The sequence below is a fragment of the Pristiophorus japonicus genome, chromosome 1 (genome assembly GCF_044704955.1).
Source record: "Pristiophorus japonicus isolate sPriJap1 chromosome 1, sPriJap1.hap1, whole genome shotgun sequence".
Lineage (NCBI taxonomy): Eukaryota > Metazoa > Chordata > Chondrichthyes > Pristiophoridae > Pristiophorus > Pristiophorus japonicus.
Genome location: NC_091977.1, coordinates 377,777,604 through 377,801,826, shown reverse-complemented (window position 1 = coordinate 377,801,826; position 24,223 = coordinate 377,777,604). Strand labels below are relative to the sequence as shown.

At 49.1% G+C, this 24,223-nt stretch overlaps 1 protein-coding gene across 1 annotated transcript in view; it reads right to left on the bottom strand.

The window, feature by feature from the left end:
• Positions 1–24,223, bottom strand: part of LOC139265963 (adenosine deaminase-like) — a 128,829-nt gene that overhangs the window by 61,983 nt on the left and 42,623 nt on the right. Inside the window, exons 3-4 of the mRNA XM_070883651.1 lie at positions 11,326–11,441; positions 5,834–5,958 (exon numbers count right to left, since the gene is read on the bottom strand). Coding sequence (XP_070739752.1) covers positions 5,834–5,958; positions 11,326–11,441 — 241 coding nt within the window. The remainder of the gene's footprint in view (positions 1–5,833; positions 5,959–11,325; positions 11,442–24,223) is intronic.

Genomic DNA, 24,223 nt, shown 5'->3' with positions numbered 1-24,223 from the left:
CTGTGTTCCAGATAACAATGAGAATAGCTGAATCCAGTTCGCCCAGTTTGTCAAGGATCAACTGAGCTTCATTTCGACAATCAACTTTCTGTTCACATCAGTTGCCAGGGATTCCAACACTTCGCATATGGGGGTGTAACCTTTGAGCAGGGCTGACACTGCTTCATACCTTGCTGACCATTAAGTAGCAGAAAGCTGTTTGATGACAGACAAAGGCTTTAGTTTTTAAATAAAGCAGTCGCCAGCGACACGTTGATGCATAGAGAAAAGTGTATAACTTTTATACAATGTCAAAAATTGTGACGATCACTGGGCTGCATTCGGCACTGTTTTTCCCCACAAGTTTGAGTGATATAAATGTCACATATGGGCATTGCTCTTTGATGATAGTTTGGACACCACTCATATTTGAAGCATTATCAAAGATTGTCCGCGACAATTTTGTATGTCGATCCCGTTCTCATCCAGAAAACCCAGTATTATTTCTGCTATTTCCGACAAGTACTTTAGGAACCTTTCCTCAGAACCAATCAGCAGAACATAGCGGACGACAAATGTCAGCTGATCTGAGTGTGTGACATCTGGCGTTGAATCAACAGATGTTGAATAGAACTTCGCTGATTTCAATTCCTGGATAATGATCTCAAGTACTTTGCCACCCATCAGACTAATCAGTTCTTCACAAGTGGTGGAAGACAAGTATGAAGTATGCCCCTTGCCTTTGTTGGCAAATGGCTTGATGTGTTCAGCAAGAAATGCATCGGAGTTTGCGAGAACATCTAACACACCCAGATAATTACCATTACTTGGAGACCCAACGATTTTGTCTCTGCTTCGCCATGCAAGACCTCGTTCAGAGAACCGTTATCACACAGACAGCCCGCTCTAGCACCTTGTGCCAGTACTGCCGTTCATTTTCAAACTGAAAGCCAGTATGACCATCCACACAACCAGTGCCTGCTTGTCTAGTGCACATTACTAGCATGGCTTCTCTATGCTGGTGGCTGTTTTCGTGAGATGAAATCCTCCCATCTCCATGCTTCCTGTCATTAAACCCATGAGTAAAATGGCTACTTGTTCATGCTGTGACTTTGTAAACAAAGCAGTGTACTCTATTGTTTGAAGGTGAATAACAGCCACGTTCACTCCACACGTTCCCCTGTCGGCAGGTGCACACGTGTGAAGAAGGACTTCGAACAGTATCGGCAACATCCTTTCTTGTCATGAATCACGCCAGAGTTTTGAAAGTCTTTATCACAGTTTTGGTAGTCGTCACTACCTTTTGCAATCCAATGGCTTTGCATGTCTTCTGAGATATTGTCTCCCCACAGCCCACTGTCAAGTGTACGTTGTGCCTCTTTCAGCTCAGTATGCACCAGTTGGTTTTCATCTTCTTCAACTTTTTGCACTTGGAACTCTAACTCGGCCAACTCCGGGTCCGGTGCCACTAGTGGTTTCGTTGTTGATGTTGACTGCCTTGGCCTTCATTTTCATGGTCTTGAGTTTTTAGTTGGAAAAAATTATCTAGTTTAAGCAGTTTAGCTACTTCTCGTCTCTTTTGTTCCTCACGTAGCTGGTGCTCTTTCCTTTTTTTTGCCCCTGATTTGTGTGTAGAATGTATCTCTAGAAAAAGGGCATCTAAAGTCTGTTTACATCAAGTCGAGAATAACATGCGCCTGAGCCCTCGTGGCTTCGCTCCACTTTTGTTACATCACTTATGTCAATACTGTTTACCCTTACCTTTAATCCCTGTATGGGCCCCACTCCAGACTTGGGCCCCAGGCGACTGCCCCATCTGCCAACCCCACTCCTTAATCCGTCCCTGGTTCAAGGAATGGAGGGGGTTACAGGACTGGAGAGGAATTAGGTCATGGTGAGATTAAAATATAAAGATAAGATGAGAATTATAAATTTGAGATGTTAGGGATCCTGAAGCAAGCCGGCATAGCAGGGTTAGCAGTACAGGATAAGATACTGGCAGCAGAGTTTGGATGAACTGAAGTTTATGGATGGCGGAGGATGGAAGGCCAGCCAGTAGTGTTTTGGAACAGTCAAGTTTGAAGGTGGAAAATGCCTGTATGAGGATGCCAATGAATATAGGCTGAGGTACAGGCAGAAACAGTCGATGTTACAAAGATGGAAGTAAGCAGCCTATGTGATGGAGGGGATTATGGAGTTGGAAGTTCAATTCAGAAATCAACCAAAATGGCAAGGTTGCAAATTGTCATGATGTTCGCACCTATAATGGGAAAAGACAACATTCTGTTTCAGATGTGTTTCGATAAAGAGTAGAAACCTGAAACGTGACCTTGTCTTTTCTCTTTACAGATGCTGACTGATCTGCTATATATTTCCAGCTTTTTTTGTTTTTATGACATCATAGGCCTTGATGTAAAACCCACGTTGGATAAGAGAGATCCCAGCCCACAGCAGCGGATATCGGAGTGTCCGAGTGTTACTTAATTAACATATTTAAATCAGGCTCCCACAGTGCAATTAGGAGCCCAATTTAAAATGTACTGTTGCTGTGCGGGTTTCCCAGGGGTCAGGCAACCCGGCAGTGAAAAGGAGACGGGAGCTGCCGGCTCCACAAGGCAAGTGTTTTATTCATCATTCCTTGTGGGCTAAGAGGAGCAGGAACCTTAAGGAAACCTTTGGCCTCGCCCAGCCCCAATCCCCAGCCTCCACCCCCCCAGCCCCGATGGCCAGCCTCCACCGTCCCCCAGCCCCAATCGCCAGCCTCCACCACCCCCCCAGCCCCGATCGTCAGCCTTCACCCCCCCAGCCCCGATCGCCAGCCTCCATTCCCCGAGCCCCGATCGTCAGCCTTCACCCCCCCAGCCCCGATCGCCAGCCTCCATTCCCCGAGCCCCGATCGTCAGCCTTCACCCCCCCAGCCCCGATCGCCAGCCTTCACCCCCCCAGCCCCGATCGCCAGCCTCCATTCCCCGAGCCCCGATCGTCAGCCTTCACCCCCCCAGCCCCGATCGCCAGCCTCCATTCCCCGAGCCCCGATCGTCAGCCTTCACCCCCCCAGCCCCGATCGCCAGCCTCCATTCCCCGAGCCCCGATCGTCAGCCTTCACCCCCCCAGCCCCGATCGCCAGCCTTCACCCCCCCAGCCCCGATCGCCAGCCTCCATTCCCCGAGCCCCGATCGTCAGCCTTCACCCCCCCAGCCCCGATCGTCAGCCTTCACCCCCCCAGCCCCGATCGCCAGCCTCCATTCCCCGAGCCCCGATCGTCAGCCTTCACCCCCCCAACCCCGATCGTCAGCCTTCACCCCCCCAGCCCCGATCGTCAGCCTTCACCCCCCCAGCCCCGATCGTCAGCCTCCACGCCCCCCAGCCCTGATCGCCAGCCCCGATTGCCGGCCTCTACCTCCACCCAGAGCCCCGATCGCCAGCCTTCATTCCCCCAGCCCCGATCGCCAGCCTCCACCCCCCCCCACAGCCCCGATCCCCAGCCTCCACACCCCCAGCCCTGATCGCCAGCCCTAATCGCCAGCCTTCACCCCCCCAGCCCCGATCGCCAGCCTCCATTCCCCGAGCCCCGATCGTCAGCCTTCACCCCCCCAGCCCCGATCGTCAACCTTCACCCCCCCAGCCCCGATCGTCAGCCTTCACCCCCCCAGCCCCGATCGTCAGCCTCCACGCCCCCCAGCCCTGATCGCCAGCCCCGATTGCCGGCCTCTACCTCCACCCAGAGCCCCGATCGCCAGCCTTCATTCCCCCAGCCCTGATCGCCAGCCTCCACCCCCCCCCACAGCCCCGATCCCCAGCCTCCACACCCCCAGCCCTGATCGCCAGCCTCCACCCCCCCCCACAGCCCCGATCCCCAGCCTCCACACCCCCAGCCCTGATCGCCAGCCTCCACCCCCCCCCACAGCCCCGATCCCCAGCCTCCACACCCCCAGCCCCGATCGCCAGCCTCCACCCCCCCCCACAGCCCCGATCCCCAGCCTCCACACCCCCAGCCCTGATCGCCAGCCCTAATCGCCAGCCTTCACCCCCCCAGCCCCGATCGCCAGCCTCCATTCCCCGAGCCCCGATCGTCAGCCTTCACCCCCCCAGCCCCGATCGTCAGCCTTCACCCCACCAGCCCCGATCGTCAGCCTCCACCACCCCCCCAGCCCCGATCGTCAGCCTTCACCCCCCCAGCCCCGATCGTCAGCCTCCACGCCCCCCAGCCCTGATCGCCAGCCCCGATTGCCGGCCTCTACCTCCACCCAGAGCCCCGATCGCCAGCCTTCATTCCCCCAGCCCCGATCGCCAGCCTCCACCCCCCCCCACAGCCCCGATCCCCAGCCTCCACACCCCCAGCCCTGATCGCCAGCCCTCACCCCCCCAGCCCCGATCGTCAGCCTCCACCCCCCCCCAGCCCCGATCGCCAGCCTCCACCCCCCCCAGCCACAATCGTCAGCCTCCACCCCCCCCCCAGCCCCGATCGTCAGCCTCCACCCCCCCCCCCAGCCCCGATCGTCAGCCTCCATCCCCCCCCAGCCCCGATCGCCAGCCTCCACCCCCCCAGCCCCGATCGTCAGCCTCCACCCCCCCCCCCAGCCCCGATCGTCAGCCTCCACCCCCCCCAGCCCCGATCGTCAGCCTCCACCCCCCCCAGCCACAATCGTCAGCCTCCACCCCCCCCAGCCCCGATCGTCAGCCTCCACCCCCCCCAGCCCCGATCGTCAGCCTCCACCCCCCCCAGCCCCGATCGTCAGCCTCCACCCCCCCAGCCACGATCGTCAGCCTCCACCTCCCCCAGCCCCGATCGTCAGCCTCCACGCCCCCCCCGCCCCGATCGCCAGCCTCCACGCCCCCTCCGCCCCGATCGTCAGCCTCCACCCCCCCCAGCCCCGATCGCCAGCCTCCACGCCCCCCCCGCCCCGATCGCCAGCCTCCACGCCCCCCCCAGCCCAGATCGCCAGCCTCCACGCCCCCCCCGCCCCGATCGCCAGCCTCCACGCCCCCCCCAGCCCTGATCCACCTCCCCCAGTCCCGATCGCCAGCCTTCATCGCTCCCCAACCCTGATCGCCAGCCTCTATTCACCCCCCCCAATCTCAATCCCCAGCCTCCACCTCCTCCCCCAACCCTGATCGCCAGCCTCCACCCTTCCCCCCCAACCCCAATCGCCTGCCTCCTACAGTCACCCTGATCACGGGCCTTTGCGACCTCCCGATTGCTGGGGACCGTCCCCAAGGTTCTCCAGCTGCGAGCTCCTGCCGCTGGCACCTTCTCCCGCCTGCCAGCCAGGCTTTTCATTTGGTCAGCTGCCAGATGGGAAACGGAGCTAAAATATGTTAATAAGGTTGGCAGATTCTTTGGTCATTTTAGGCCTTAGCTGTTCCCTCCCTGTATATATAAGGGGTATAGGTGCATTTTTTAGGAATTTCTATTTCACCACATCCACTTTGTCCTGTTGGGATAATAGCAAAGGAACCCATGGAGATACTCCTCAATGATAATTAAAGAGCAACTATGTATGGGCAATTGCCACAAATATAAGTACCAAAAACACGGGCTGAGGCCCATTCATTTTTTTTTTCAACAATTATCTCATTTATAGAGTTCATCTGGAGTTTCAGGATATATATACCATTATGCTTCTCAGAACAGTACAATGTACAAACAGTACTTTTCTCACTCTCCTTATTTTCACACATGGAATAGAACTGATAGTGGCTGAAAGTAAATGACAAATGTATGTAACATGTTTATATACCATTCTGAGTCTAATTATATATTCAATTAAGGTAAGCGAGTGTGATTGTGTTTGGTAATTAATAAAATTGAAGTTCATAATTCTACAATGTGAAATCCACACAGACATCCTACCTCATAAGCTTGTATGTGGCCGGGATAGGATTGACAGTCAATCAACTCATCTCCTGCTAGGTCAATTCCCACGACACCATCATTTTGATACTTCTTACAAAGCTCAACAACTTCAGGAGACCATGCTGGAGAGACAGAAGAAAAATGCAAGTTCCATACAAGTCTCAAAAAAAACTCTCAATGGGCAGCAATGTACCCCTACCCACTCAGAGAGGAGATTCTCGAGGATGTTGCCTGGACTGGAGAATTTTGATTGTGAGGTAAGATTGGATAGGCTGGATTTGTTTTCTTTGGAACAGAGGAGGCTGAGGTGTATAAAATTATGAGGGGCCTGGATATAGTAGATAGGAAGGACCTATTTCCCTTAGCAGTGCATTCAATAACCAGCGAGCACAGATTTAAAGGTTTAGAGGTGATTTAAGGGGAAATGTCTTCACCCAGAGGGTGGTGGGAGTCTGGAACTCACTGCCTGAAGGGTGGTAGAGGCAGAAACCCTCATGACATTTTTAAAAGTATTTGAATGTGCACTTGAAGTGCCGTAGTGAGCTGTGAGAAGGACGCTAAGAGGCTGCAGGGTGACTTGGACAGGTTAGGTGAGTGGGCAAATGCATGGTAGATGCAGTATAATGTGGATAAATGTGAGGTTATCCATTTTGGGGGCAAAAACACGAAGGCAGAATATTATCTGAATGGCAGCAGACTAGGAAAAGGGGAGGTGCAATGAGACCTGGGTGTCATGGTTCATCAGTCACTGAAAGTGGGCATGCAGGTACAGCAGGCGGTGAAGGCGGCAAATGGTATGTTGGCCTTCATAGCTAGGAGATTTGAATATAGAAGCAGGGAGGTCTTACTGCAGTTGTACAGGGCCTTCGTGAAGCCTCACCTGGAATATTGTGTTCAGTTTTGGTCTTCTAGTCTGAGGAAGGACGTTCTTACTGTTGAGGGAGTGCAGCGAAGGTTCACCAGACTGATTCCAGGGATGGCTGGGCTGTCATATGAGGAGAGACTGGATCAACTGGGCCTTTATACACTGGAGTTTAGAAGGATGAGGGGATCTCATAGAAGCATATAAGATTCTGACGGGACTGGACAGATTAGATGCGGGAAGAATGTTCCTGATGTTGGGGAAGTCCAGAACCAGGGGACATAGTCTTAGGATAAGGGGTAGGCCATTTAGGACTGAGATGAGGAGAAACTTCTTCACTCAGAGTTGTTAACCTGTGGAATTCCCTGCCGCAGAGTTGTTGGTGCCAGTTCATTGGCTATATTCAAGAGAGAGTTAGATATAGCTCTTACGGTTAAGGGGATCAAGGGATATGGAGAGAAAGCAGGAAAGGGGTACTGAGGGAATGATCAGCCATGATCTTATTGAATGGCGGTGCAGGCTCAAAGGGCTGAATGGCCTACTCCTGCACCTATTTTTCTATGTTTCTATGTTTCTATGTTCTAATTACTCCCTTGCCCATTTTCCGAGCACTATATAGACATTCAACATACCAATTTCACAGTGGGACATCCAACGCCAGGTATGCACATGAAATCCAATGATCGGTGTATTGGTTAAGACACTCCTTAGATGTCCATAGCCACCACCTGAAATGAACACTGGCCTCACTGTGCTTTTATTAGGGTCCTTTTGGGAGATTTGAGAAATGGAAGCATTTGATTCGATCATTTTTAAGTGCGCCCAGCAAAACACGTAGGAAGCAGTGATATTTAAAGGAACACTCACCTCCATTAAGGTGAATCTCTGAATAGCCCCTTTTAGGCGACTGGAGATTTTTAGAGCCATTTTTGGCTGTTTTGGCCGAGTTTGGGAATTTTTGGACACTACAGAGCTGTTAGCTGCAGCTATACTGCATTGGCTGAGTACTGGGAAAAATAGGGATGTCACTGGAATTGCCATTGTTGTTGTCAATGGGAACAACAGCAGCAAGTACGGAAGCACATACCTGCAGAGGCTCAATGAAAAGGGCGAAGGAAGCAAGGAAACAGGAAGCCTTACATGATGCCGGTCTTCTGGAACAGAATGTTATATTTGACGGAGGAGCAGTTTGTGAGGAGGCTGTACTTCAGCAGGCAGGCAGTGTCTGACCTTGTCACCTTGCAGCAGGAATTGGAGCCAAGCACCAGGGCACATATAGCACTGCCTGTGGGTGTGAAGGTTATAGTGACCACCAACCTCAGGCTCATTCCAGACTGCAACAGGTGACATCAGTCAGTTTGCTGTGAATACGGCCATCAAGCAAGTGATGGATGGCCTCTTCCTAAGGAGACACCAATACAGCACATTTCCAATGCAGGCTGCTGATCAGGAGGAGAGAGCTCACAGGCTTTCCCACATTGCTGGGTTTCCTCAGGTGCAATGTATAATTGACTGCACAAACGTTGCCCTGCAATCCGTCAGGAACTAGCCTTGTTTTAAAGCAGGAAGGAGTTCCAACCCCTGAATGTCCTCTGGCCGGTGACTGGCATGCTGGTTGCGTGTCATTAGTCATGATGCCATCATACTGTGCATCAATCCCCTTCTCTTCAAGCAGCCGGCTGAAAGATATGACCAATAAATTTAGCAGTGGCCTGAACACACGTGCACATTGGGCGCAGTCTATCCCACTGCTAAATTTGCGAGTGTTGCACCCGTTTTACGCCCTAGAAACATAGAAACATAGAAACATAGAAAATAGTTGCAGGAGTAGGCCATTCGGCCCTTCAAGCCTGCACCACCATTCAATAAGATCATGGCTGATCATTCACCTCAGTACCCCTTTCCTGCTTTCTCTCCATACTCCTTAATCCCTTTAGCCGTAAGGGCCATATCAAACTCCCTCTTGAATATATCTAATGAACTGCCATCAACAACTTTCTGCGGTAGAGAATGCCACAGGTTAACAACTCTCTGAGTGAAGAAGTTTCTCCTCATCTCGGTCCTAAATGGCATACCCCTTATTCTTTGACTGTGACCCCTGGCTCTGGACTTCCCCAATATCGTGAACATTCTTCCTGCATCTAACCTGTCCAGTCCTGTCAGAATTATATATGTTTCTATGAGATCCCCTCTCATTCTTCTAAACTCCAGTGAATACAGGCCCAGTCGATCCAGTCTTTCTTCATATGTCAGTCTTGCCATCCCGGGAATTAGTCAGGTGAACCTTCGCTGCACTCCCTCAATAGCAAGAAGGTCCTTCCTCAGATTAGGAAACCAAAACCGAACACAATATTCCAGATGAGGCATCACCAAGGCCCTGTACAACTGCATTAAGACCTCCCTGCTATGAAGGCCCCTAGCTATGAAGGACAACATGCCATTTGCCTTCTTCACTGCCTGCTGTACCTGCATGCCAATTTTCAATGACTGATGTACCATGACACCCAGGTCTCGTTGCACCTCCCCTTTTCCTAATCTGCCGCCATTCAGATAATATTTTACCTTCATGTTTTTGCCACCAGAGTGGATAACCTCACATTTATCCACACAATACTGCATCTGCCATGCATTTGCCCACTCACCTAACCTGTCCAAGTCACCCTGCAGCCTCTTAGCATCCTCCTTACAGCTCACACTGCCACCCAGCTTAGTGGCATCTGCAAAGTTAGAGATATTACAGCCAATTCCTTCATCTAAATCATTGATGTATATTGTAAATAGCTGGGGTCCCAGCACTGAGCCCTGCGGCACCCCACTAATCACTGCCTGCCATTCTGAGAAGGACCCGTTTATCCCTACTCCCTGCTTCCTATCTGCCAACCAGTTCTCTATCCACGTCAATACATTACCCCCAATACCATGTGCTTTAATTTTGCACACTAATCTCCTGAGTGGGACCTTGTCAAAAGCCTTTTGAAAGTCCAAATACACCACATCCACTGGTTCTCCCTTGTCCACTCTACTAGTTACATCCTCAAAAAATTCTAGAAGATTTGTCAAGCATAATTTCCCCTTCATAAATCCATGCTGACTTGGACCGATCCTGTCACTGCTTTCCAAATGCGCTGCTATTTCATCTTTAATAATTGATTCCAACATTTTCCCCATGACTGATGTCAGGCTAACTGGTCTATAATTCCCTGTTTTCTCTCTCCCACCTTTTTTAAAAATTGGTGTTACATTAACTACCCTCCAGTCCATAGAAACTGATCCAGAGTCGAAAGACTGTTGGAAAATGATCACCAATGCATCCACTATTTCTAGGGCCACTTCCTTAAGTACTCTGGGATGCAGACTATCAGGCCCTGGGGAGTTATCAGCCTTCAATCCCATCAATTTCTCTAACACAATTTCCTGACTAATGAGGATTTCCTTCAGTTCCTCCTTCTCGCTAGACCCTCGGTCCCTTGTATTTCCGGAAGGTTATTTGTGCCTTCCTTTGTGAAGGCAGAACCAAAGTATTTGTTCAATTGGTCTGCCATTTCTTTGTTCCCCATTATAAATTCACCTGATTCTGACTGCAAGGCACCTACGTTTTTCTTCACTAATCTTTTTCTCTTCACATATCTATTTTGCAGTCAGTTTTTATGTTCCCAGCAAGCTTCCTCTCATACTCTATTTTCCCCCTCCTAATTAAACCCTTTGTCCTCCTCTGCTGAATTCTAAATTTCTCACAGTCCTCAGGTTTGCTGCCTTTTCTGACCAATTTATATGCCTCTTCCTTGGATTTAACACTATCCCTAATTTCCCTTGTTAGCCACGGTTGAGCCACCTTCCCAGTTTTATTTTTACTCCAGACAGGGATGTGCAATTGTTGAAGTTCATCCATGTGATCTTTAAATGTTTGTCATTGCCCATCCACCATTAACCCTTTAAGTATCATTCGCCATTCCATTCTAGCCAATTCACGTCTCATACCATCAAAGTTACCTTTCCTTAAGTTCAAGATCCTAGTCTCTGAATTAATTGTGTCATTCTCCATCTTAATAAAGAATTTTACCATATTATGGTCACTCTTCCCCAAGGGGCCTCGCACTACAAGATTGCTAATTAGCCCTTTCTCATTACACATTACCTAGTCTAGGATGGACAGCCCTCTAGTTGGTTCCTCGACATATTGGTCTAGAAAACCATCCCTCATACACTCCAGGGAATCCTCCTCCACTGTAGTTATACCAATTTGGTTAGCCCAATCTATATGTAGATTAAAGTCGCCTATGATAACTGCTGTACCCTTATTGCATGCATCCCTAATTTCTTGTTTGATGTTGTCCCCAACCTCACTACTACCAGTTTGGTTAGCCCAATCTATAGGTGCAATACATAAGAATTTCCACCCCGGTTACTTTATTTTCTATTAATACATTTCAACATTTATTGGAGCAGAATTCTCAAACAATTTCACAATCGCAATCTGGTAAACTCCCAAGGAAATTCATAGCGAGCAATGGAAATCTACATTTATATGTATCTTTTGTCAATTACAGCAGCACACTGGAAGCATGAAATATTAAACATCTTAGAAAATACTCGTATCTGAAAAGGCAGTTGTAGAAAAGAAAATTACCTTCCATGTGACGCATGCAGCAGAGAATTGATCTCACTTTGATGCCAAAATCACGCTGACCTTTTTGAAAGCCCTGATTAACGAGCTTTACAACTTCATCTGGGCTTAAATCACCTCTAAGGGGCAAAATACAATAAATATTCAAATTAAAGATGATTAAAAATAAACTTTGTACACCAAAAAAAAAAGTGTCTTCTATTTTTGAAATTTTTTGTATTGTAGTAAGGTAATCCTTTGAAACCCTGAAGCAAAACCTTTACTCTCTCCCATCCTGGTCGATCCCCCAGTATGGTCACATAGAATTACATTACATACAATATACAGCATAGAAACCGGCCATTTGGCCCAACTAGTGGTGCTGATGTTTATATTCCACACCGGTCTCCTCCCATTCCACTTGCCTCATCTCATCCTTTCAGCATATCTTTCTATTCCCTTTTCTCCCATATACTCATCTAATTTCCTTTTGAAAGCATCTAAGCTATTTGTCTCAACCACTTTCTGTAGTAGTGAGTTCCACATTCTAACCACACTCTGAGTAAAGGAATTTCTCCTCATTTACCTGTTGGATTTATTAGTAACTATCTCGTATTTATGGCTCCTAGTTTTGAATTCTCCCACAAGTAGAAACATCAGCCAGAATGTTCACATTGGGAGTGGGTTGGCACTTAAAAGCGCTGAAATTGACAGCGCCTCAGGAACCCGTCAACTTCCGCGTTTAACTCGGGCACATTTTGAAGCGTGGCACGGACCCACTCGGGAGAGGTGGGCGACCTCATTGAGGTACCTAACTGCTCATTTAGATACCCTTAACAGCCTTTTCATGTGAGGTTTCAACTTTAGATGGTTGCACACCTGTGAAGGGGAGGTGACAGCTCAGTGGCTATTGTGCTATTACATTAAGTGACAGCTGGAAAAAGGAGATACACCTTACACTTGCTTCCTTGCTCAGGGGAAAGGCTCTTGTTGACATCATTTTGAGCAGAGATTTTGCTTTCAGGAGTTTGCAGGTGATTCTGCAACCTCGGATGCCACTCTCACCAAATTGCAAGTCACTCTCACTACATTGATGGATTGTGCCTCTGATATCCACTTTACCTGACATCTATCAGATCAGTATGGGTGCCACTTATGCTGTCTCACCTTAGACCTCAGATTCGGACCAAGATGAGCCCCAGCACCAACCATACCAGCAGTAGCAACCACAATTCCAGCAGTCTTCTCCTCACTGACCTGATGCTCCAAAGGAGGGGATGAGCACAGGGGTGCACCACGGCAGATGCGTTACCCCACAACACAGGGTATATAGGCAGAGGAAGGGTTTCCTGGACATGACTGAACAGTAGAGCTTCAGGAGGCTCAGGCCATCGTGCCAAGTCATCACAGACATTTGTAGCTTCCTGGCAGAAGATCTGATGCCAAATGGACCTGGTGAACATGCCTTATCAGTGTAAAAGTCACCACCGCCCTCAATTTCTTCACCTCAGGCTCCTTCCAGGGATTTGCAGCAGGCATTGGTGGGATCTTGCAGTCGGCCATTCACAAATGCAACACCCAGGTGACCAATGCCATGTTTCACAAGTCAGCCAATTAAGTAAACTTTGCCACTGATAAAGCCAGTGTTACTGAGCGGATGCTCGGCTTTGTGGCTCTGGCTGGCTTCCCACAGGTGCAGGACGTCATCGACTGCACATATGTGGCCAACAAGGCATGTCCAAGAGTGTTAATGAAACAAAAGGCCTTCCACTCCCTCAATGTGCAACTTGTCTGCAACTATAATAAGATCATCATGCATGTGTATGCCAGATTCCCGGGGAGCTGTCATGATTTTTTTGTGCTGGGCCAATCCACCCTCCCTCAACTCTTCGCATCTCCAATCACACTTACCGGCTGGCTGCTTGGAGACAAGGGCTATCCACTGAAGACATGGCTGATGATACCCTTGAGGAGGCCAAGCAATGAGCTGATTAGTGATTTAATGCAAGCCACGTGTCCACCAGATGGGTCATAAAGCAAGCTATCAGCATGCTAAAGATGCACTTCAGATGCCTTGACAGATCTGGAGGAGCCCTTCAGTACGTAACAGCCAGGGTATCCAGAATCATTATCGTACGCTGTGCGCTGCCCAACATAGCGCAGCAACGAGCATTGGAGCTACAGGAGGAGCAAGTCGCAGAGCACACAGCAACTTTGGAGGAGGAGGAGGAACAGGTGGAACACAAGGATGAGGAAGAGGAACCTGAGCTGGAGATTGCACCAGTGAATCGTTTCCCGGGAGGCCCAGGATGGCCTCATAATGGCCCGATAAGTTGCACGAGTGCAACCATATGACTCCAAGATGCTGTACCCAACTACCCTCCACCCATCACAAATATCACAATGCTGTCCTAAAATGACCAAAGCATTCCTGTCAACCATTGCTTGAGATTAAGTAATGTCTCAATATTCACTCCAAAGCCACTTCCCAGGTAGCAGGCAAAAATGGATTAAGACGGGAAAGTGGTGCAGAGAGAGATAAATTTATGTGCGTCATAAATAGAACTGAAATTTAACAATAACATTTTGTCAAACACCCATGGGCATACCCTTCTACATCTAAGATTGTGGGCTAGATTTTACACTTTTTTTAAATGCATAACGCCCACTTAATGTTCATTTTACCACTGAAATGAGGTATAACACCCAGATATCGCCCATTTAGCCACAAAATGGAAACTGACACCCATTTTTCGGACACTTATCGCCGAACGTTACTTTCCCCATGTACGTAACTCCAGGAAAAAATACCGCCCGCCCACTTTTTTGGGGCGGAATCATTAGAATGGGCAAAACCAATGCCCATAATATCACCCAGCGTCAATTTCCGCACGTAATTAACGCCGAGATTCAATAATACCGACCACCCACTTTATTTTGTTGTGAAGATCACATTTGCCGAAACTAACGCCCAGGAGATCACCCAGCGTCACTTTCACCACCTCACACACATCTCACCCACAATATCACTCGCCCAAAAAACTGCCGGGAAAAAGTGGAACTAACCGGAACTACTCAGAGTGGTATGGAAGTCATGTTCTATATCACATGTCGCATCATTAAAAAGGCTGCTCTGCTTCAACCTCGGGGGAGTTCAGCTGTGTTCTGGAGGTCTTTGGAGGTGATGTGAACATCTGAACAAACATCTTTATCATATTGTGGACGATTGGAATTTAAAAGGTGTCTTCGTCGGGATATTCATTCTTTGTGACCAATCAGTGGAAAACAGGGAGCTATTGGAATGGGGCCTGTCCTTTCTCACCCTCTCTTGATGACCACTTACATGCTGCAGACTCGAGATGGCAGAAGGTACGCTGAACAACTTTATGTGCCCAATGTAAGATGTGACAGACTGATGAGGAGGAGCAGACGTTATACCCCCCGCAAGTACAGAGAGAAGCAGTCTTATCTCAACTTGCCCGACACCATCAGCCTTCGCGGACTATGCTTCCACAAAGAGGTTATCAGTGAGATATGCCAGCTCATAAGGGGAGATCTGCAGCCTGCCAGCACCATCAGGACTGCACTGTCAGTCGAGGTCATGGTCACCGCGGCACTGTCGTTCTACACGTTGGGTTCCTTTCAGGCCTCAGCTGGCGACATTTGCAGTATGTCTCAGCATGTCGCACATTGCTGCATTAGACAGGTAACGGAAGCCCTGTACGGATGCAGGATGGACTTTATCAGCTTCCCTATGACCAGGGAGGCTCAGACTGAAAGGGCTCCAGGATTCTACCGAATTGCACACTTCCCCAAGGTGTAGGGAGCAATAGACTGTACGCACATCATGATGCGGGCATCTTTTCAGGATGCAGAGGCTTTCAGGAACCGCAAGGGATTCCACTCCCTGAATGTCCAACTCGTTGTCGACCACCAGAAAATTATACTGGCAGTGAATGCTCAATTTCCAGGCAGCATCCATGATGCTCACATCCTGTGTGAGAGCACTGTATCTGACTTGTTTAACAATTAGCCACGAGGTCAATGCTGGATGCTTGGTGACAAAGAGTATGGCCTCGCCACCCGGCTGATGACCCCCCCTGCGTGACATCCACACCGAAGCCGAGAGGCGATACAACGAGAGCTACAGAGCCACTCGCAATATTGTGGAGAAAACCATTGGAGTGCTTAAGCATTCATTAGATGCCTGGACCACTCAGGAGGCGAGCTCCAATACCATGCTGAGCAGGTAACTCAATTTGTGATGGTGTGCTCCATGCTGCACAACTTGGCTATCAGGAGGGGACAAGAATTGCCAGAAGGGTGTGACGGTCCACCTCAGGAGATAGAGGAAGAGGACGATGAGGAGATGGATGCTGACCTCAAGCCACACAATCAGGCTGATGCTGAAGCCATGCCCCCGCCCCCCTGTAGGCCACATGAAAGGGCCTGTGGTGGCATCATAACTGGAAGACTCTTATGTCAGGAGCTCATAAATGAACACTTTGCCTGAAAGAACGTTGTTAGTATTTACAAGGCTGACACACTGCAGGTTATACATCAATGGTGGGCTTCACTGTTAAAGTTTAAGTTGATTGAAGTTAAGTGTAATGATACCCTATGATGTTAAGGAATCACCAGTGTGTAACGGTGCAGCTATCTGCGCCAATGCGCAACAAGGTTATGTTAAATAAAAAACATTTAAACCGAACATTTGTCTGAAATCATAGGTATTTCTGTAAAAAACAACCCTTCCCCCCCTACCTCTACCCCTTCCCCTTCTGACTCCAAGCCACCTGGCCAAGGAGTTCCTCAGGTGATGCTTCATTGGAGGCGGGGGTGGGGGGGGGATGACAGCCGAACCGCTGCTTGGACGGATACGGGAGAGGACAGTCCCGAGGTGGGAACGTGCTCCGAGCCAGAAGCAAGATGTTGCTCCTGGCTCTCATGTGTCATTTCCAATGGGGGTGTGGCACCTTGGGTGCAGTGCCGCACTCCGGAACCACTGGGAGCCCTCTGCCACCAGTTTTCCTGGCTACCAGCTCCAAGGCCTCCTCCATCCTTTCCATGTTATATATTATTTGTTGGACAAAAACTCGGTGCCAACTATGTTCTTGGTGCTTAGTAGGCTTTTTGCTGCTGGTAAATCTCCTTTGTGCCTCCCACAACAGCTAAACAAGCACACACCACAAACCACACACATTTTCAGTCCCTCTCTGCTATCTCTCTCTCTCTGTCTCCTCTTCTGCGCATGTAATGATGACACTTGACCTCCTGAATTGTGGGAAACAAGCATTGCCATGCTGTTGCTAAGGACAGCGACACTTTATGGCAGAAGGTCAGAGGTTTAACGCTAACGCCCATTTCAGATCACCCGTGGTAACGCCCAATTTTTAAAATGGAGACTAGAGGCTTTCAGCATGGGCGACAAGCTGCCGATCTGATTTTTACCGCCCATGCCATAAATACCGCCCATTTTTAAGCGATTTGCACAAAAGTGTAAAATCGAGCCCTGTGTCTCTTTTCTTTTCTGAGTGCTTCTATGAGGTGCAACCCCTGGAGCTTCAGCAGAGGTAGAGGCAGGCTGCTCACTTCCCCGCTGTGACTACTTTGATATTTTTGGCGAACGTCCTCTGGGTTTAGGAGCCTGTGAGGGCCTCACCAAAGTCTGCTCCACTTGCAACTGTGCAGGGATCCGAGGCAGCATGTGGGGCTCTGACTTAGGGGGAGGCAACGGGGGAGAAGTGGGAGCACATTGAGCAGAACCTCCACTTCCATGTCCGCTCTCACTATCATCCCTCTCATGGACCACCCGCAGTTCCCTGCTAGCATGGAGCTGGAGAGCACCTTGCTGCACATCAGTGGGGCGATGAATGCCCACAACTATGTTGCTATCCCTCCTAGAAATGAGATCAATGAGAGTCTGCAAGCTGTTGTTCACAACAAGCATGTTCTCGTTCAACTGGCGCATTAGCTTCTCAATGCAGGCGACCATCCTTTCCATGGAACAGCACATTATCGCCACTACCTGTGAGATGACGCTGCTCATGTTGGAGATGGAGTCCTCTATTCTCTGAACAATCGCAGACATCGTGGCTGGAAAAGCCGCCAGAGCCTCGCGCATTTGTTGCTGTTACTCCAAGATCAACTTCTTTGTTGACGGCCCCCGAGGTTCAGCATCTACATCCAGCTGGGCAGAGTTTGGAGTGTCCTGCGCCCTCCGGCGATGACTCTCCACTGGTGTCCCTGTCTCCAACATCTGCTCTTGCTCACTTGTGATATGTCACCAGGTGACAACACTACTCTATGTCTTGCTGGACCCACCAATGTGCTGGTGCTGGGTGTGGCATGTGTCTGGTGATGGTGCATCCTCAGAGAGTGTGGAGCTTCCTCTGAGGAGTCGTCTTCCTCCTTCAGTTGGACAGTGAGGGGGGGACACTTGATTAGTCTGTGGGAGAGTAAAGATATGAATTAGACCTCTTAAGATAAGAAAGTGTAATGCACATGATGATATTTCACTGGCTGCTGACATCATAAGTGACTGTTGTATGCCATGTGGAATATTTAGTTCTGTCACCAGGTTGCTGGGAGGTCCCCCTCTCTCCGTCTCCCATCACCATCAGCTCAGTCACCTCAGAATCTTATATGTTTCAATACGATCCCCTCTCATTCTTCTAAATTCTAATGGATATAAGCCCAACGTGCTCAACCTTTCTTCATAAGACAACCCCTTCATCTCAGGAATCAACCTCATGAACCTTCTCTGAACTGCCTCCAATGCAAGTACCCTGCTTAAATAAGGAGACCAAAACTGTACGCAGTACTCCAGGTGTGGTCTCACCAACGCCCTGTACAGTTGTAGCAGGACTTCCTTACTTTTATACTCTATCCCCCTTGCAATAAAGGCATAGACAGTGAGGGATGGGTCCACCTGCAAGGTAGGTTGGTGTGAGGAGTGACATGCAGGAGTGGGCTTGGGAAGGCAGAATGATGGGGTTGGGGTGACACGCACATCAGGATGTAGTTGAATGTGGCATTGCACTCACCTTTCCTGATCTCATGAGATCAATAAATCTCTTGCGAGATTGAATCCAGGAGCGGCTGACAACATCCTCGCTGCTCACTTCTTGGGTAATCTCCAGCCATGCCCTCTTGGTTTATCTGGCTGCTCTTTTCATGCCATTGCCATGGAATAAGACCTCCCTGCATGCTCCAACTCACTGGACTAGAACTTCCAGGGAGGTATCTGAGAACCTGGGCGCAGCCTTCTATCGCAGTGACTCCATGTTTGCTTGCACTCACACAAATCTCTGTGATTATAGACCAATAGCCACCTCTCCAACCACCTTTTTGCCTCCTCCATCACCTTCAACTGGGGTGTGTGCAAGGCTCCTTTAAATGTTAGAGCTGAAAACGAGTCATCGGTGATATCATCAGACCTGCTCCATTTAATTGGCTGGAAAACCTGCATAACTGTTTCAGTTGATGTACTTGAGTTAAACGCGCAGTGCAGAATGTGCTGTTGATAACTTTGAGATGGTAACCTGCTATGCGGCCTGCATGCACTCGCCCTGACTCTAAGGTAAAGATTCCAGCCATTTTCTCCACATCTATGCTGTCCAACCAATTCATCATTTAAAAACCTCTGTCAGGTCATCTCTAAGTCTTCTCTTTTTTAAAGACAAAAGCCCAACCTGTTCAATCTTTCTGTAGCTGTAAGCTCTCATTTCTGGTACCATCCTTGTAAATCTTTCTTGCACTTTCTCCAGTGCTTCCATGTCCTTTTTATAGTATGGAGACCTGAACTGTGCACAGTACTCTAAGTGCAGACTCACCAGGGTCCTATACAAGTTTAACATAACTTCACTACTTTTGAATTCTGTACGCAGAGAAATAAATCCCAGTGCTTTGTTAGCATTTTTAATTGCTTTGCTGACCTGCGATGCTGCTGTTAATGATTTGTTCACCTGTATCCCTAGATCCCTTTGCTCTTCTACCCCATTCAGTTTCTTAGGCAGAGAAATTCGTTTGGGGCGCTATCTTTTTAAATTTTGGAAATTTAGTGGCAGGCGCAAATAAATCTTAACTTCTAAATTGGGCTTTAGCGCCCCAGGAAGGAAGAATGGTAAATTAAGTGCTAATTACCTTAGTGAGGCACTGCAGGGGCGTTAACACCAGAGTGCTATCAATTTCAGGTGATTTGCATTCAGCAATCATCCATCAGTCCTTCACAGTGGTACATTCCAGCACTTAAAGGGGAGGTTATATCAAGCTGCAACTGCTCATTTTCAACAGTGCTGCGTTTGTCGGAGACCAGAGAGGAAATGGAAGAACGTTTTGGTATGCTAAACTAGCTGTAAGGGAGAGAGCTTGTTGTTTTACTTATATGGCATTGGAGGCACTGGTGGGAGCAGTTGAATGAAGGATGGAAGCGCTCTTCCTGGCAAGTGGAAGGAGGCCATTGCCCCAGGTCAATGTAGAGGGAAGTGGCAGAGGAGCTTTCAGTTCACACTGTAGTTCAACGAACCCTCACACAGTGCCGGAAGTAATTCAACGACCTCAGTCGGGTAGTCAAGGTAAGTACATGCTTCCAACCTATCTCTGACATACCAGCCTCTGAACCTCTGTCTGTGCACACAGCACAAACCACCACCGCCCCATCACTCACGCACCAAACATGTGCAGCTACTCAAACTCACATTCTCATCTCATGTCTTGCCTACATTCACAGCTATTCAATGATGGCAGGCATATTTCCCGCACATGTAGCTGGACTCTTATTCACACAAATTTCTTTCTTTTGCAGGCCAAGATGGCACACAATCGGACAGAACAGCAGAGGACAGGTGGGGGTGAAGCTCAGCTCCAACAGTTGTCTGACCTGGAGGAGCGAGTGCTGCAGCTCAATGGGCAACAGGTGATGGGCGTTGTGGCTGTCGACCCCACTGGGAGTAACAAAGGTATCTTTATTCCCTCTCCTTTTATCATCTCCCTTCCCCCTCACACCAGAAGGCTTTACCACTTTCCAGCTCCTGATACTATCTGCCTTCCTTGCTCCATTCCTGCCTCCCACCTTCACCTTAACGCGAGTCTTATGACATTTATGCTTTCAGATAATCAGCAAGTAGATGATCAGCCTGTCCCTGAGCCCCCACCCACGATACTGACGAGGACGAGGACGAGGACGACCCAAGAACCGTGTCATTGCATCTCTCACCCGCCGGCACCAGCTCAGAGACTGGCACTACGTGGTCGTTAGAGGTTAGCTTAGTAGTGCACTGGGTGATGCACCGGGGCCTAACAGGCTGGAGCAAGGCCAAGTGGGGGGGGGGGGCGGGGCGAAGGGTAGCTCGGGAGCCAGCTCCCCTGAGGGAGAGTTCGCATGTGACTTCTGCTGCACAGGACCCAGATGAGGACCTCGATGGAGTGATGGTCATGCACTCTGACATGATGGGTGCAATGGCAGGGGTGCCCGACAGCCTCTCTGTGGTGGTAGGGAGCGTGGAGGAGTCCGCCTCCAACATTGCACAGAGATCTGCGCACACCATGGAGCCCATCATTTCCAGTCTGCAGACGATGGTAAATTTCCAGAGAGACTGTGCGGATCCAGACCTCATAACGCGTATCATGGGTGATGTGGCAGCTTCTGTTGTAGAACAGGTGGAAGCAATGCAACATCTTAGTGCTGTAATGCAGACAATGCTTGGTGGCATTGAGTCGCAGACTGCTCTCATGCAGTCTCAGCTGGATGATACACGAGCTCTGACTATTGCCATTGCCACTGGGTCCACCACAGTCGACTGGGGATCTCATGGTGTTGCAGCAGGCCACCAATCTATGCTCCAGAAGATTGGGAGGGATGCTGAAGTGCTGCCCCAGGGAGTGGCACTGGGTCAGTGGAGCAGGAACCTGCTGACCTCTCTCAGGATGACAGCATTCCTGAGCGCCCCACTGCCACTGCGCCATTGCTGCTGCCTGTCACCCAACCAGCCCAGACTGCCACCGGTGAGGTGTTGCAGCCTACAGCCAAGTCTTCCAGGCCCACAGCTGGTTGAGGGTGTCCTGCAAGGCCATCTATTGTCTCTGGCCCTGACACTCAGCAGCCTGCCACCAGCCGTGCTGCAGCCACAGGGGACAGACTACGAAGGAGTTCTAGAATAGATAAAGCCAGTGTTAAGAGGGGATATAAGATATTGCACAAGCGTAATTCTTAAATTTAATTGTTCTTTAATTGTGGTGAATGTTATGAGATAAATTTTAATTGGAATGGTGCATATTTGGTGCTGTCTCTTATTTCAGTTTTGGAGCTGTGGTATGGAAGGGGAAATTGATGAGCTGATGGGGATGTGCAGAGCAACCAGGAAATAGGATGGAATTCTTTGGAAAACTGTCTGAGGCAGTCGCAGACCACCCTTGCAGAATGCCGATTGAGTGCCTACCTCCTCCATCGCTGCTGTTGTTGCTTCTTGTCCTCCTCCTCCTGCTCCTCTGTATCCAGGATGGTTTCCTTGAACAGTACATTGTGGAACCAACCAGGAAGCAGGCTATCTTAGACTGGTGCTGTGCAATGAGACAGGATGGATAAATGATCTCCTATTAAAGGATCCTCTAGGAAAGAGTGATCATAGCATGGTTGAATTTCAAATTCAGTTGGAGGATGAGAAAGTTGGGTCTCGAACCAGTATCCTGATCTTAAATAAAGACAATTACAAACGTATGAAGGCAGAGTTGGACTGGGATAACAGATTAAAGTGAGACGGTAGACATTTAAGGAGATATTTCATAACTCTCAACAAAAATATATTCCTGTGAGAGGAAAGACTTTGAGAAGAGAGAACCATCCGTGGCTAACTAAGGAAGTAAAGGATGGTATCAAATTGAAAACAATGGCGTACAATTTTGCCAAGATTAGTGGGAAGCCGGAGGATTGGGACATTTTTAAAAACCAGCAAAGGACAACTAAAAGAGAGAGAAGATGGATTTTGAGAATAAACTAGCAAGAAATATAAAAACAGATAGTAAGAGCTTCTACAGGTGTATATATAAAGGAAGAAGGTAGCTAAAGTAAATGTTGGTCCCTTAGAGGATAATAATGGGGAACAGGGAAATGGCAGAGGCCTCAACTTTCCACTTATTTTGCATCGATAACGTCCATTTTAATGCCGAGATGAGGTATGACGCCCAGCTATCGCCCATTTAGCAACAAAATAGAAACTAACGCCCATGTATCGCTGACTTATCACCCAGCGTTACTTTCAGCATGTAGTTAACGCCAAGAATTAATAATACCACCTGCCCACTTTTTTTTCCGTAAAGATCAGAATGGGCGAAACTAACGTCCATAATATCGCCGAGCATTACTTTCGGCACCTCGGCTGCATATCACCGAAAATATCGCTCGCCGAAAAACCCGCTGAGAAAAAGTTGCTCTCATCTGAACTATACCCAGCGGTATGGACGCAATGTTGTAAATCGGAGGTCGGTTCATATAAAAGGCTGCTTCAAGTTCTGGGGAGTTTTGATGTACTATGCAGTTCTTTTAAGTGAATTGAACATCTGAACAAATATCTTATCATACTGTGGACGATTTGAAGTTATTTTAGGTGTGTTAGTCGGTAAATGTATTGTTTGTGAACAATAGGTATAATACTGATTGTGATTGTAATGGGGCCTGTAATTTCTCAGCCTGTCTTGATGACTACACTAATGCTGCAGACAAGAGATGGCAGAAGGTATATTCAAGAGCATTATGTGCCCAGACAAAGAGGTGGCAAACTGAGGTGGAGGACAAGAACTTACACCCCACGCACTTACAGGGAGAAGTGGCCTTATCTGAGACAATGCGCAATAAGGTTATGTGAAATAAAAAACATTTAATGAGAACATTTGTATAATATCATAATTATAACTGTAAAAAACACCCCACCTCACAACAAATTGATGACATTCATATAATTCATAGAAGTGTTCACACTTCCAACAAAACTTCATAATCAAAGAACACAAATGCAAAAAAACAAGGTACCCCCTTCCCCCAAACCTTCCAACAAAATAGCAACCACAACATAAAATTACTGTGACCAATACAACTCCTGCGGCCATGCACCTCAGTTTCCTTCCCCCCCGCTTCTCCTACCCACCTCTACCCCTTCCCCTTTCCCTCCTGACTCCAAGCCATCTTACCGAGGAACTCATCAGGCGTTGCTTCATTGAGGGGGATGACGGCAGAACTGTTGGTTGGCCAGATACGAGAGAGGACGGAACCAAGATGGGAACTTCCTCCTGGCTCTCATGTGTCGTTGACAATGGGGGTGCGACACCTTGGGGTGCAGTGCCGTGCTCCGGGACCTTGGGAGGCCTCTGCCAGGAGTGTTCCTGGCAATCACCTCCAGGGCCTCCGCCATCCACGGCACATACTTAGTCATGGTGGCGGACATGCTGGCCAGCTGTTGGGATATGTCCCCCATTGTCTGTAGGATCTGCTGACCTATGGCAACACTCCTCCTGGACAAGTGGACCATGTCCCCGCTGAGATCTGCCGCTCGTGGAGCAGACCTGCTGCGTCAAACCAACCTCCGCGTGGTCGGCGCCGTCATGGAGACACCTCGGGTGCCCTGCGGCAAGGTGCTTGGGCCCAGTACCTCCACGGTGGGCATGGCCACAGGAGCACGAGATGTAAATGGTGTCGAATGCATTCTGGAGCTTGGCGATGCACGCTCCTCGAAGTCCGCACTCATCCTTGGGGAAGGCACCCAGCAGCTCCATGGGCGAGAATCTGGGCTTCTCAGCACCAGATGGACGATCGTCCGGCGACTCCGGCTCCGGAAGCCCAGCTCCTGGACTCAGTGGTCTTGCGTGGGACCGCGTTGCTGGCCGAGCTACAAAACATAAATAAGGTTATTTGAGAAGGGAGTGCTAGGGT